General features: G+C 47.9%; 1 protein-coding gene across 2 annotated transcripts in view; it reads right to left on the bottom strand.

The window, feature by feature from the left end:
- The window catches only part of LOC146821146 (N-acylneuraminate-9-phosphatase-like), a 47,801-nt gene that overhangs the window by 13,795 nt on the left and 18,291 nt on the right, over window positions 1–15,715 (bottom strand). For both annotated transcript variants that reach the window (XM_085612106.1, XM_085612105.1), the window contains exon 2: window positions 15,077–15,263. In XM_085612106.1, coding sequence (XP_085468232.1) covers window positions 15,077–15,166 — 90 coding nt within the window. In that variant the 5' untranslated portion in view covers window positions 15,167–15,263. The remainder of the gene's footprint in view (window positions 1–15,076; window positions 15,264–15,715) is intronic.

Raw genomic sequence — 15,715 nt, 5'->3', positions numbered from 1 at the left:
TTCTGCAAATGTTTGCAGGTACTTTAATCAGATTTCAAGCTATTTTGTCCTTCATCTGCAACAAAACAAATGTACCTCTTAGAGAAATGACTGATTTCCTCTGACAGTTAGGAGGACTAAACCAAAATAAGGGTTGGGGGGAGTTGCAGACAACACATTCACACAGAAACCAATGAATTCATAGCTAACCAGCATGAGAATCCCAGATCAAAAGCTGAATTTAAGGGACAGTTTCCTGGCTGGCAGCCAATACAATGGGTGAGCATCAGCTACATAAGTTATCTTACCTTGATTTGTTAATTGTTACTTTTAAAATGTATAATAAAAATAAATGTGTGAATAGAATGTATGTATAAACTTGTAAAAATGCATTTTACTAAATTGAACATAACAATGAAATTGTAGTACAATTTATGTAAATAAAGAAACTGTGAAATTAACTAAAAAAAGCGAAGGTTGCAGGGACATTATAGTTAGACTCAGATTTTACACACATGAAACCACAGACGGTCAGCAGTTATATTACCTGAGCAAACTATAACTTACGCCCCCGTAATGCACTGCTTATGACCTCACATATTACATCACTCATGACATGGTCAGTTATAGGTTATTCTCAATAGTGTCAATCGTTCACCAAAACAGATCACTATGCCGATAGCTGGAAACGTTCAATCACACCAATTCTTAAGTCAAGCACTGCAAAGCTAGTAGGTTTTGCCTATGTGAAATCTATTAGGCTTGTCAATGTTTTTTATTTTTTATTTTTATTTTTTTAATGCAAGAGATTTCGCAAGCACTGTGCAGGCAAAACCTAAAAAGCACAGCATTTTTTTTTTTAAACTTGTTTTTATTTTATTCATTAGCAGCAGCACAATACAGCAATCAGACACATAATTTTCCACAATGAAGAGCAATGCAGTAGCCCCTGAATGCGGCAAGTTGGCAGAAAACAGTTCAACAGCGGTACATTTCTCCAACATCCACCATCCCGCTCCCCCACCCCCAGGCTCCCCCATCCTAGTCTGAGTCTGAGGCATCGTCTTCAGGGTCCGAGGGCGGGTCACATATGTCACCCCTATAGGAGTTCCACGCTCCCCATACTTTACTCCATTTGCCAGGACAGCCCAGTCTAATAAAGGCCGACTTCTCTGCAAACATGGCCTCGTCCATGTCTGTGCCCCAAGCAGTGAGGCGCGGCAGTTCCCCTGTCCCCCATTTTTGAGCTATGTTGCGTTTAGCTATCATTAATCCTAATGTAGCCCAGCCCTGCGCCAGGCGCGAGAGGTCGTTAGGCTCACATATATTCAGCAGGCAGCGTTTGGGCTCCGGCACCAGCGTGACTCCCCCCGACTGTGACAGCATGTTCATCACCCCCCGCCAGTACTCCTGAAGCACGGGGCATTCCCATATGGTATGGAAGAAGCCTCCCACCTCCCCGCAACCACGCAGGCAGACAGGATGTGTCGCGCTGCCGATATTATGCAGTGTGTGCCTGGTGTAATAGGAGCGGTGGAAGATGCGAAGCTGCACCAGCCTGAGCCTCGATGGTATACCCGCCTCCCGTGGCGAGGCCAGCACCTCTCGCCACTCCGGTTCGTCGAATTCCCCCAGATCACGGGACCATTTCTCGCGGAGAGGGCCCATTGGGTCTGGCAGGTTGTTAATCAGCTTACGGTATGTAAACGATGTGGCCCTTTTCGGCATATAATCCGTTAATAACCGGTCCTCCAAGGGCGATGCCTCTGGTACCGCCACACCCGGTGTTAGCCGTGCCAGCAAGGCGTGTTTAATTTGCGTGTAGCGGAACCATTCGGAAGGCGCCAGTTCATATTGCTGTTGGAGACGGTCGAATGTGATAACGTAATTCCCATGCCACATGTCGCCAATCGTAGAGATCCCTATAGCGTCCCACTTGTCAAATCCCCTGCTGTGCCGGAGCCACCCAAGCTGCCTGGTGTCCCACAGCGGTGTGAGCTTGGTCAGCACCCCGCGCCACCCTAACCTGGCCTGTGCTGCATGCCATATGGCCACCGTTTGTCTGAGAGGGCCGACGAGAGCAGGAGTCAGCCCACCATCATACAGGGTTGCCAACACACCTCGCTCCCCCATTATGTCCCTATCTGCTCTGAATGCCGGGTCCGTATGCGGGACATGAAGCCACTGGTTTATTACTTTGAGCTGCGCTGCCCAATAATAGAGCTGAATGTCGGGAAGCGCTATCCCCCCGTCGTACCAGCCGCGAGTCAATTTTGACTGCGCTATGCGCGGCGGTCTGCCACCCCACAGAAGGGTAGTCACCTGCGCTGCTATCGCGCGAAAGTAGTCTGGCGGGACACGATACGGTGTGTTTTCCAGCACATAGACGAACCGGGGCAGGGCCATCATTTTAAAGAGGGCCGCCTTCCCCAGCAACGTGAGCGGTAGCGTACCCCAGTGACGCACATCGCGCCTGAGACGGTCTAATGGGGGCTGCAGATTTAGTTGTAGGAAGTCCGCGGGGTTGGCCGTGATGTGGATACCCAGATACTTAAACGACTCCGTCACCGTCTGCAACGGGCAGTCCACGGGGAGCGGGGGAGCGGGGCCGCACAGCACATACAGCACCGATTTCGACCAGTTGATAGTATAACCGGACGCTCTCCCGAAAATATCACAAATGTTTAGTAGTGCGAGGATAGAGCGTCTCGGGGAGGAGAGATAGAGTAGCACGTCATCCGCGTAGAGGGAGATACGATCCTCCCAGTCATTTGTCCATTTAAGTCCCCGTATCTGGGGTTCCCAGCGGATCCAAGCCGCCAAGGGTTCTAGCACCAGAGCGAAGAGCAGGGGCGACAGGGGGCATCCCTGTCGGGTGCCACGCGTCAGGGGAAAGTCTCTCGATATGTGTCCGTTCACGGCCACATGGGCCAGTGGTTGAGCATATAAGAGCCGGACCCAGGCCCTAAATTTGGGCCCAAAGCCCAAGTGCGACAGTACGGCAAAGAGGAAGGGCCATTCGACCATGTCAAATGCCATTCGCGCATCCAATGAGAGCAGCACCGCCGGTTCCCGCACCTGTCCCACACGGGCCAACACTCCGTGTAATCGCCGCAGATTAAGGGCCGTGCTCCTGCCGGGCATAAAACCCGATTGGTCTGGGTGCACAATGTCCGGCAAATGCGGCGTTAGCCTGGATGCCAAGAGTTTTGCGAGGATCTTCGCCTCTGCGTTCAGCAGAGAGATAGGGCGATAGGAAGTGCATTCTGACGCCGGCTTGCCAGGTTTTGGTATAGCCACGATAGTAGCTGTCCATTGGTCCTGCAGGAGTACACTCGCTCGGAGACTATCCGTAAACATGTTGAGCAAATGAGGGGCGACCGTTCCGGCCATTCGCTTGTATAGCTCGACCGGTATACCGTTAGGTCCCGTCGCCTTACCCGACTGCAGCGCAAGGACTGCCATTTGCACCTCCTCCACTGTAATGTCAGCCTCCAAGACATCCGCCGCCTCAGGGGCGAGCCGGGGCATCGCCAGATCCTGCACATACGTCCCTGCCTCCTCTTCTGTCATGGAGGAGCTGGAGGAGTAGACCCGCCGAAAGTGACACGCGAGAGTGTCCGCTATCTCGCTAGGTTTTGTTAGCACCTGACCTACCACAGCTTTGAGCTGCGCTATCCACCTGGTTCCACCCTCCCTCCTGTCAAGCCACGCCAGGAGCTTCCCTGTCTTATCCCCCAGGTCGTATATCCTGTGCCGTGTGGCCAGCAGCTGCCGCCTCGTATGCTCCGTAAGGTGCGCCCGATACTTGGTCTGCGCAGCCCTCAGGGCTGCGGCTGACTCCAGAGTTGGGTCCCGAGCCTGCCGAGCCTCCGCCAAGTGCAGTTCTCGTTCAAGCAACTGTAGCTCCGCCAGCGTCGCACGCCTGTGCGCCGCCATGGTAGTGAGCGCCTGATCTCGGAGGACTGTTTTGTATGCCTCCCATAATATCGTCGGTGAAGCAGCAGAAGGGGCATTTTCCTTAAAGAAGAGAACCGTCGCCTTTGACAGCGCTTTATGTATCGCTGGGACCTGGAGACAACCGGGACGTATCACCGGAATACGGCGACGTGCGAGGCAGCAACAGTCATATTTCAGAAGTATAGGGGAGTGATCGGAGATACCCCTAGGTCTAATCTCAACACTATCTATATTGCGAGGACAGTTAGTGGAACCCAGGAAGTAGTCAATCCTAGTAAGACTGTTATGCACCCCCGAGTGGTACGTGTATTGCTTTGTCGTTGGATGGTGCAACCGCCATAAGTCCAGGAGGCCCATGGCCTCCAGAAAACCTCCGAACCGGGACAGTCCCGCCCCACCCGCTCGCTGAGGGTGCCTATCAAGTGCGTCGTGCACTACTGCATTAAAATCACCGCCAATGAGCAGTTCCCCCTCCGGTAGGTCGAGGAGGAATTCGCTAAGCGCCGGCAGCGCGGTGGCGTGCATTGCAGGAGGGATATAAACGGAGACTATGTTAAGGGGCCGTCCCTCCCACTGGATGGCTATCGCCGCAAACCGCCCCGCTCTGTCCGTTTTATGTTTGTGTATAATAAGTGGGTAGTGCTTCCGTACTAAAATACCCACCCCTCTAGACCCGGAGGTAAACTCCGAATGTACTACCATTTTGTACCCCCACCTGTCCATCGCTTTACTGGTGGTGTCGATCAGGTGGGTTTCCTGCAGCAGGACAATCGCTGGGGCGCATCTCTTAAGACTGTGTAAAACGAGGCCTCTCTTAATTTTGTCCCCCAGGCCACACACATTCCACGTGAGCAGGGAGAGTGGTGGTATCGGAGCGGAGGGGCCCAGCTCAGGCGCCTCCTCCCAGTCCGTAGCCATCAGAACACTCGTGCACCAGGGGGGCTACCGGCGCGCAGCAAACGGCGCGCAGTGTGTGCTCTGTAGTGGTTGCATGTGCCGCACAACAAACATTACTTCCAATGTATACCTTAACTACTAAAAAAAAAAAAAAATTACCCTCATACCCTCCAACCCCCTCCCTGCCTCCCTGCCATGCGGACTCCAAACTGCCCGCCACCCCAACTCAGCAGCGCGCTTTGACCCCATATCCCAGCACCTAACTCGTGTGCAAGGAGCGGAAGGTCCGAGGAAGACCAGTACCTTCCCCAGTTCGAGTGTCCATATGTCCCGGGCTACTTTAGGAAGCACAGCCACCTCCCCTCTCCAGGGTCATCCCCCTTACCCTGCACCGTCCATTTAAGTAAGCAGTGTCCAACGCCTTCGGGTTAAGCCTCGTGCTGCAGCCGCGCCGCAGCCATCAGAGCTTCATCTCGGCCAGTGGGGTCCGGCGCCTCTCCTGCCGGTCGTTTTCGCCTGTCGGAACGGCCTGACTGTTTCACTTGTTGCCACCCCTCCAGCCAGTCATGTGCTTCCTCTGGTGATTCGAAGAACCAAGTCTTTCCCTCTGCCACCACTCTCAGTCTGGCCGGACATAACATAGAGTAGGAAAGTTCGCGGGCCCTCAGGCTCTTTTTGACTTCCAGGAAGCTCCGCCGCCGCGCCGACACCGCCGCCGTGTAGTCCGGAAAGAAGGATATTTGGGAGTTCTGGATACGCAAGGGTGGGGCCACGCGGGCCGTCTGCAAAATGGCATCGCGATCGCGGAAATTGAAAATGCGGGCCAGGACCGGCCGGGGGGGAGCCCCAACCCTCGGCCTCCCCCCGGGCACCCTGTGCGCCCGCTCCACGGAGAAGAAGGCAGAGAGCCCCCTGGGCTGCAGTTCAGTTTTTATAAGGTTCTCCACATAGAGGTCCATGGCTGGGCTCCCCTCACTCTCCGGAATGCCCGTGATGCGGACATTGTTGCGGCGGGAGCGCCCCTCCTGATCCTCAAGCCTCTCGACCTTGCGTTTATTTTCGGCCTCCAGTCGCGACACCTTTTGAAGCAGCGTGCCAGTGTCTCTCTTCAGAGTGGTACTCACCTGTTCAACCTCTGTGACTCTGGCGGACATTTTTTGGAAGTCCGCCCGGAGGAGCGTCACGTCCGTGGATATCGACCCCACCGTCGCTTGCACAGTGTTCAGGGCGGCCATGATGTCCTCCAGCGTTACTTTAGGCGGGCCGGCCGGGTCAGAGGCCGTGTCCGCGCGCTTGTCGTGGTCCGTCGGCGGGGGTGAGCCTTTAGTAAACGCATATTTGTCCAGTTTCCCTTGGTGGTGCGCCCTACTCCCCTTACCGCTCATGGTGAGGCTGGGGACCAAACTCCGTGAAGGGCCGTCGCCCCCACGACTCCAGGGGGGATAGAAAGCCAGGGGCTGCTTCACTCCACACTGGACCCAAGGCAGTATTGCCACCCCTCAGGCGCCGGTACCTCTAGGGGGCAGGGCGATCAACGGACGGCACTTCAGCGAGCCAACAACAGCGCGCCAGGGCCGCCGCAGTCACATCTGCACAGGGGCCGCACTCCTCCTCTCCCCGGTCACCGCTTCTGCTGCTGTGCGTTGCTGGTAGCACCTTCAGGCCGTCCCAGCACTCCCAGCGTCGCCGACGGTGCTGATCCGGGAGTGTTGTCCCGCAGGGGAATCGCCGCTGGCGCCGAGCCGCCACTGCTCCGCAGCGCCTCCACGCTCCTCACTCGGCGATGCCCCGGATGCACCGGGGGTCTGCGTGGCTAGTGGGTGCCCTCCAGGGCAGTCAGGCTTCAGGCTGCTTCCCTGTGTCGTCCGCCACTCGTTCCGGCCAATTGCGAGGCAGAGGTGGGGTGCCGCTACTCAGCGACCCCGGGGCTCGTGCACTGTACCCGGGCACGCTGTCGCACTCGAGGTCCCGGCTTCCGCCGAAGGTACAGGCCCAGTTGCGCGGCGCGGCCGCGGCTGCCTTCCCGGTCACGGAGAGACCCCCGGGTGGCACAGACAGGCGCCGCTTCGTTGCGGCGCTGCAGGCGTAGTCTGGAAGCTCGCCACAGGACGCGGATCAATGCGCGGATGGCGGGGAGGACGGTCTCACCCCCGGAGCTCCTTCAGGCTGCGGCCATTGCGCTCGGCAGCTAGCCACGCCCCCAATCACAGCATTTTGAGAGAACACTGTTCCTTGATGACAACAGATTTCTGCTGTGGGGCGCTTCAATGCCACGGGTTAAAGTCAAATAACGGCGGCAATTTAAATAGCATTTAGCACAGACGTCCAGTTAGCCATTTTGTAATATAAGCTCGGAATTAACCATGTTTTAATGCATTTGAATGTAACCGCTAAACAAAAATCTTCCTTATTCGAGAAAACTGTTACAAATATTTCAGTATATTCGCATGTATTTAATATCAATTATTGTGAGTATTAAGTCTAAAAAGTCTTGAACAGCACTGACTATCAGTTTACATCCAAGCTGCTCATTATGAACTGTAAGATGATACAGGCTTTTCCTTTATATACTATGCTTAGAAAAAAAAGTCAGCAGAGTACAGCTTGGACAGCCGCGTCAGAGCTAGCGAAGCCTGTGCTCACACACAGCCCCCTTCTTCCAGTCAAGAGCTTTCACTTGGCTCTTGAAGTCTTTCCTTGCCCCCTTCTCCCAGCTGCTCTGCAGCCAGAGGCAAACTGCACGTTCTCACTCAAACAGGCCCCCACCAACACACCCAGCTGCCAGCAGCAGTTTTAGCAAGGACCCAGGCAGCCCAGAATGCCTAGTGTGGACAGGGCCGGCCTCGACAACACAATAAACAAAACGCCTGCCTCAGAAGGCACACCAATACGCTGCACCCACCCACCTCACGAGTCATAAAATACACTCAAACTGCCCCCATCAAAAGGTACAAAACACACTTCAGAGCCTTACTCAAAATGCACATAACACGCAGGAGTCCCCACAAAACGCACAAAGTGATTTTTAACCTGCCCCCTTGCAATGCAAAATATAGCAGCGTACTCCACAACACATCACAAGATATAGTCTGCACGACATTCAAACGTGCTCCACACAATGTAAAATAAACAAGGATGCAGCGCTACGGTCAGAGCTGCTGACTATTGAACTGGGGACCAAGTTCGAGTCTCGGCATCGGCTCAACATCCTGCGATTCTGAGCAAATCACGCAATCTCCCTGTGCCTATAAAAATGAATGTACATTTGTTTAATATAACTGGTGCTCGTGTAAAGTACTAGGGTCAAGTTTGCATTATATAAAATTGCACACACACAAAAAAATAACCTGCAGCTATGTCACCGCTCAATCCACAAATAAGCTACCCCCGCCATGCACAAAATATACTAGTTTTCCCTACTAATTACACAACTGCAGGCTTCTACAAGCTGCAGATGCTATAAGCACACATGACCACACATTACATTTGTATTGCAAACCCTTCTAAAGCATGCTTCCACTCCCACATCGCGAGCAATCAATAAAGTGTGTCCACCCGGAACCATCATCTCAGCTCCTAAAAAATAAGATTTATTCACCAGTGTTCTTGCCAATCGTCTCCAAATTCAGAAAGCTTCAATTAAATTCTGCTGTGTGTGCTGCTAGCACAGAACTGGCTCTGCATCAGAACAGGTTAGGCAGACAGTTGACGCGGGGGGTAACACAGCATTGGTGCCCCGCTGCGGTTGACACCATTAATCACAAAAAACTGCAGGACTCTCTGGAGGCGATAGGTATACAGGGGAGAGCTTTGGCTTTACTAAAGTCGTTCTTGTCGGATCGAAAACAATTTGTTTTGTTATCCGAGTTTAAATCACCCAACTTTACACGTCATTGTGGGGTTCCCCAGGGCTCTCTTCTGAGGCCAACCCTTTTTCACATTTATGTGGATCCTCTGGCACAACTGATATGATCTCTGCAATTTCTTACACTGATGACACCCAAATTATAGTACCAGGGACAAGCAACCCTTCAGACACAGCCTCACGATTTCATAACTGTCTCCTTCAAGTTGGTCAGCGGATGGCCGTGAACTGTCTATAGCTTAACTCTAATAAAACTGAGGTCCTCCTGTTTGGAAATAATGCGACCTTTTCGTCAACCTCCTATTGGCCTCAGGAACTGGGCTCTCTTCCTGTTCCAACAAACAAAGTGATTAATGTGGGAGTCACCTTTGACTCCAAGCTCACATTCGAAGGCCATGTTAACACCGTTATGACAGCTTCCTTTTACACATTAAAGATTCTTAGGAAAGTTCTTCCAATTAGTCCTTAAAATCTTTGAAAACTTGTCATCTCAGCCCTAGTTTTGTCCAGAGCCGACTACTGCAATGGTCTCTTCGTTCATCCAAGAATAAAATGTCTCACTAAAATTGAGATTGTGCAAAATACCGCTGCTCGCATGCTGTTGGATATTCCCAAACACGAATCAGCTGAGACAATTGCACTGGCTCCCAGTAAAGAGATGTATTAAGTTTAAGGCTTTAGGTATCGCCTTTAAAGCACCACATGGGGCAGGAACGAGCTTCTTGAGACAAAATCTCCAATGGTACATTCCAACTTGGTCGCTGACATTTTTCCCTCGCTCACAATCTAGTGAGTCCCAGGTTTAGGTGAGCCGGCTGGGGTGGCAGAAGCTTTCTGGTAGGCACCTCCAGACTCTGGAACTCCCTCCCTTTAGAACTAAACTGCTGGCGTTTAGAAAAACATTAAAACATGGCTGTTCAATCTCTGATCTAGTAGGCCAGTCTTCAGTGTTAATCTGTTCTGTAAGCTAGAGCCTAGACACCCTTGGGTATTTGTTCGCACTTTATAAGTCTATTTTTCATTTCAGTTTTTTGTTGGGGGTGTTTTTTTTATTGTTTTGGGTAGTTAGGCAAAGGAGAGGGGGAAAGACAGCACAAAGAACAGACAGCAGGAGGTGGAGAACAAATTTTGGACAGCTGGTGGAGAGACCACTGGAATGAGTAAAGCAATGTAGAGGGGGCAGGTGGATTAAAAACAACAAGGGTGGGAGTGAGCTAAAAATTATGGCAGAGAGCCCGCAGGGGTGGATCATAAACAGCCTGCTGAGAAAACAGGAACCTAGTAGCTGCAACCATGCTGCATGTAAATACAAAGAAGTGCAGTCCAGGAAGCCTTTTTGTTCCAGTGCATGTGCAGTACATGTAATGGCAAAAGTTCAATTTGTGTGTACTGTCTGCGGTCACAAAAGTGAAGCCTTCTTAAATGTCAGAAACAACACAGCTGCACGCTGAGACTGGGTTCAAGACATTGCTACTCACAGCTGCAGTGGCCAGGTAGGACAAAGGTCAGAAGTTTAATAACAAAAAATAGAAGAAGAGTACCTACATTGCAGGAGCATGCAATGGAAGGTCACCGCCACCAGAAGCAGTACTTAGTCCAGGCTCCACAGACGAAGATGCAAAGACTCGAAGCCAGGAGAAAGATGTAGGCAAGGAAGAGGCACTGACCAATAGGAGGCAAGGAATTAAGAGTCACATGGGAACCAGGCAATGGTAAGTAAAGGGCGGGCTCTAAGCCCTTTTAAGATGTTTTTTTTCTTCCTCATATATACAAGAAATTTCACAAGCACAGTGCAAGTGACACCTAAAAATGATCCCTCCAATCCAAAAAATTACAGTCTAATCTGTTTGATCTATGTCAGAGAAAAACACTTATGAAAAGCCATTCTCCAATACATAAAGGATTTGATGGGGACCAATGATTTGGTCCTGAATAAGCATGGTGGTTTAAGGAAGAGTATTTTACAATCAACCATTGTTTTAGCCTTTGGGCTAAGTGGCAGAAAGCAATAGAAAGAACAGAGAATTTATTCTGCTGTTTTGTCAATTTTCTGTCAGCTTTTGATCCTAGTAAACTGAGTGGCTTTATGTTATAAACTAAAGAGCATGATATTATAGTGAGCAGTTTGCTAGCGGTGCTGAAAGAACTATACAGAGAGAACTGGGCCTAGGCTAGGTGGAATTAGACCTAATGGTTAAAATCCCCATATGGAATGGGCTCTCCTAAGGATGCTTGCTAGCTCCCAAATTGTTTGCATGATACTTTGCTGATCCACCAGGTATGTTTCAGGATATACATGCTTTCGCCCCAATAATGAAAGAGAGACGTGTTCTGTACTTCTGATATGTTGACAATCTAGCTATATTGGATTTGACACAAGTGGGGCTTTAATTTTAACAAATACTGTGATGTAAATTTGTTGATTATTAATATCGAGAAAACAATCATTTTGTGTGTGGAGAAAACGTATAAGCTCTTCACATGGTCGATTGAGGAGATGATAGTGGACAAAACCTACCCATACACATACTTGGGCATGAACGTCAACAAAAATGTAAACTGGAATATGCCCCATGATGCCCTATGAATACGGGCACTGTCTACAATAGGAGACCTAAAGAAATTCAATAGGGATTTTGATGCACTATCCCTGTAGCTAGTGTGCAGAGCATATGAAGTGTTGGTACCTACACATATGTTATATGGTGCAGCAATTATATGCCTGGTTCAAGATTTGATTGGGAGATGATAGAAGGCAACCGCTCTAAAAATGAATTTAGTCTGCAAATGTGCAATGGCTCAGGCTGTTAGAGTTTAAACCAATATGACATTTCTGCACCTAATAGCGATGAAACTTAGTATGCTATTTTGGTATAAACAGCTATCTGCTCCCAAATTGAAAACTGAAACGTTTTGCAACAAAGAAATATGTCAGAGAAATTTAAGGTGGGCAACAATGAAAGAGAACAGCTCTACTGCATAGTCACGTTTTTTTAAATCTACAATTTTAAGACTGAGGATCCCTCACTTCTTAGTAAAAAAAAAGGAAATACATAAAATATGGTATAGGGATTCCAAGCTAAGAGATCTCTTTTTTTTTTTACGGAGTTTTATATATCGCGACCCAAAGGTATCAGGTATCAGGTATCAGAGCTCTTTACATAGCACCAGTTGCATTACATGAGGACACATTCATTTTTGTTAGGCATAGGGAGATTAAGTGATTTGCCCAGAATCACAGGATGTTGAGCGCCATTGCCGAGACTAGAACCCGGTTCCCCAGATTCAAGGGTGACCGCCCTAGACGTTAGGCCAACTCCTCTCCCTCCCCCACAAAAATCTCTTCTTTTTCCCTATGTGTCCTGGAAAGATAATACAGTGTACCCATACTTCTCCCAGTTACCCCGTCCCAAAATAAAAACAGCATTATAAAAATGTCTATGGTCGCCGTGATGCAGTAAAGGATTTGTTAGATGATGATGGGAAGTGTGGATGTGGGTTAAGGGTTGACAATTCGAATGCACATATATTGATTGATAGTTTATATTTTATGACAGCGAGGGATCAAATTTATAAACCTGTGCTAATTAAATATGGGTTAAGTGCAAGAAGTAAAGCAATACAGTTCCTTTATAAAATGCAATTTGTTGATATAATGTGTGTGGTGGGAAGGTTTGTATTGGCAATTATGGCTTAGGAAAATATATTGTGAACTTTTAGGTGCTTCTGTAGGATTTTATGTGATTTTAAAGGTGTCTGTACATGAAATTATAATGTCTGTTGTTTAATAGACAATGGTCTTAATAAACATCTTTTGGAAATTGAAATAATTATAAATAATAAGAAGTAAATATTGTAGATGACTAATGGTGAAGTGTGTGCTTGAAAAAAGGGTATAAATATACCCTTCACAACAATAAACATAAAAATAGGCACAACATGAAAGCAGAAATAAAAGCAGAAACTGGCCACTAGCATTGGCACTAAAGTGGACTACTGTCTATGAAGACACGAGATGTGCACAGACAAAATGGTGTCACTCAAAGCGAAGAGAGGGAAAGGCTAAAATGGGCCAACCAATGGTTGAATAGGCCTGACAGAAAAAAAACTGTATGTATATATGTATGTATATATTTTAGTTATTAATATTTTTAGAAAACATGAGGCTGGCTAGTCAGCTAGAGCTGTATCTGGGCACTCTTAATAAGTAACTAGGGTAAGCAGAGTCAATTGTGGCCTTGTGGTAATTAAGGTCTTAGATTATCAACGTGAAGGGTATGTGTTCAAGCCTTGGTATCTCCATGGTCCTTTGTCTACTCCATTACAAAGAGCTGTATAATCAATGAGTAACAATAAAAGTGATTTTGAAGAGCACATCACTGTGGGACTCCATCTGATGACCAACAGAGCTAGGACCACCACCCAGCCCCATCACCTACACCAAGAACCTTTGGGATCATCATCAACAGCAAACTCAACGTAACCATCCAAGTCACTGCCATCACCACCTCATGCTTCCATAGCCTTTAGATCCTGAGACGGATTTTCAAATGGCTCCCCATCAGCACACAAAAAAACATCATGCATGTCCTGGTCAAAAGCAAGCTGGATTACTGGAACAGGGTCTATGTCTGAATCGACAGAAAACTCACCAGATGATTGCAGACCTTTCAGAACTCAGAGGCCAGAATCACTCTCAACCTCCCATCCCACACTCATTACACACCACACTTGAAGGAGCTCCACTGACTCCCCATTCACAAATTAACACAATTCAAACTCCTCACCCACACTTTCAAGGCACTACATAACACTGGCTCAGCATACCTCAACAATCACATCTGCTTTCACAAATCATCCAGACACCTCAGTTCGTCCAGAATCCGACTTGAACACATCCCACGGATACATAAAACCAGATCCATTGGTCAAGCCTTCTCCTACATTGCTCATTGCTCCTAAAGTGTGGAACAACCTACTGTTTCATAAAAGAGGCTTCTCCTCACTTCTTGAATTCTGGAAGAAGTTAAAGGCCCCACTCGGCCCTAGGTTTGGCTATACTCAGTCCTGATCAGCACCAGAATATCCTTCCAGGTAATAGTGCACTCTACAAGCCAGCATAACACAACTACAAATGATCTAACAAAATCTTGAGAAAATTGGCCCGCTACAGGTGCATACAGATGAAGGTCAATCTCAGAGTTTAGGCTGGATCAACTTCAGGATTTGACCTATACTCGCCGCAGGGGTTGGCCCTGGTCAATGCTGTACGCAGCTCAACGTTGTAGCTCACCCCTTAAACATTATTCAGACATATTCCAATCTCATGTGCATCCATCCCACGTTTTCCTAGTTCAATGACCTGCTTTATTTATTATAACAATAGTTGGTTAATTACCGAACCAAAGCCGATAGTATTGACAGTATTGTTAGTTTACTGATTTTCTTTACTTATTAAATGTATACAACATTGATTTATTGTGCTCAAACGTTTACATCATGTTACCTTCCTCTGCCCATAATAAGCGGATAGCCTTGTGTTCATTGAACTGTTATAATATTGTGCAAGTGTCATGAAGAAACTCCTGTAGGCTTCGATGCGATTACAAAGCGTGCTTTCGGCAGGATTCTAGTTCAAGATCTATCTATACTCCCATCAACAACCTCCCTAAGGAAGATCATGAAAAAACGTCAAATGAAACAAACCATTTTAAGAAGTAATTAGTTACGAATAAATTGTCTTATGCAATTTACCTGGGAGGGCCCCGGGAATATTAAAGTAGAGCAAGAAAGGATACAAACCAATACCAAAGACTGACTTGAATTTTGAAAATGTAAGGAGCTGCTATATACAAAAGATAAGCTTAAATGGGTCTAATATACCCTAGTTTGATAGAGAATACTTGGAGCAGCAATGGTGTAAAGCTGCAAACTTTGAGGTCTGATACAGACAGAGGCCTCCCAAGGATGGGAAAAGAGGAATGGAACAGAGAGTCAACAAGAATAAGGAAGTAGCCAGATGTTTATACTGAAACAAAGAATGGAAGGAATAAACAAGTGATCAATAGAAACGCTGAGTTTGTCCTAAAATATACTATTATACAGAATAGCTTACTGTGGTCATCTGTTGGGGTTCTGATATAAGTGTGAGTCTAGTCAATGTGATCAATTATACATGCAGCATCCCAGGAAGATTAAAATGCAGAGAGTCAATAGCCCATGTGGCTGTTCATTCAAAAGCATCTCTATTTTTATTACCATTTTATCAAAGTTCATTTTGTGGGAGACAGATGAAAGGTAACCAAGTGGTTCTTACTAATCTTACTCTTTTAGTCACACGTTAACACATACACAGGTATGATGAAATGTCCTCACCTTCTGAATGGCTATCTTGCTGGCACCAGCTGTATCAATAAGTGTGTTGTCCAAGTCAAAGAAGACTGCTTTTACACCACTGAGTACCATGGCTAAGCATGTGATGGGGGCACAGATGCTGAGAAGAATTGGGCAGACACCTGGATCTTAAAAAGAATCTGGTCTATTTAACCTCTGAAGATGTTTCCTGGGAAAACAAGACAAACAATATTATAGACGATTATCCCTTTACAGAACAAATTTGCATGTTTATACACTACTTACAAATAATCAGAACAGTTTAATATTTGTGGCACAATATGCCATTGGTGGAGGAATCGTTCTGGCGTTCAAATGTGGCTTATCACGGACACTGTGATCTCGAAACGCTATAATGTGGCATGGGAATACATCACCATTGCAGTCTTACATGAGGATTGCATAATGTTAGGAACTCAATGATTGTTATGCTTACGTTTTAACTAGAGTGGATATTTGTTGTCCTGCATTCAGTGTGACATGAAAAGAATGGAGAAGGGGCGGAGGGAGGCAAGTGTGAGCTTTTCAGTGGTGGCGAAAAAGACTGCGGATGACCTGCACTGACGTTCCTTTATTGGTATGCTGCTATTCAACTTGGTGACCCCACTAATTAAATATGCT

This window comes from Triturus cristatus, chromosome 6, assembly GCF_964204655.1.
Source record: "Triturus cristatus chromosome 6, aTriCri1.1, whole genome shotgun sequence".
Lineage (NCBI taxonomy): Eukaryota > Metazoa > Chordata > Amphibia > Caudata > Salamandridae > Triturus > Triturus cristatus.
The sequence above is the reverse complement of the archived record's forward strand: the minus strand, read 5'-3'. Positions and strand labels throughout refer to the sequence as shown.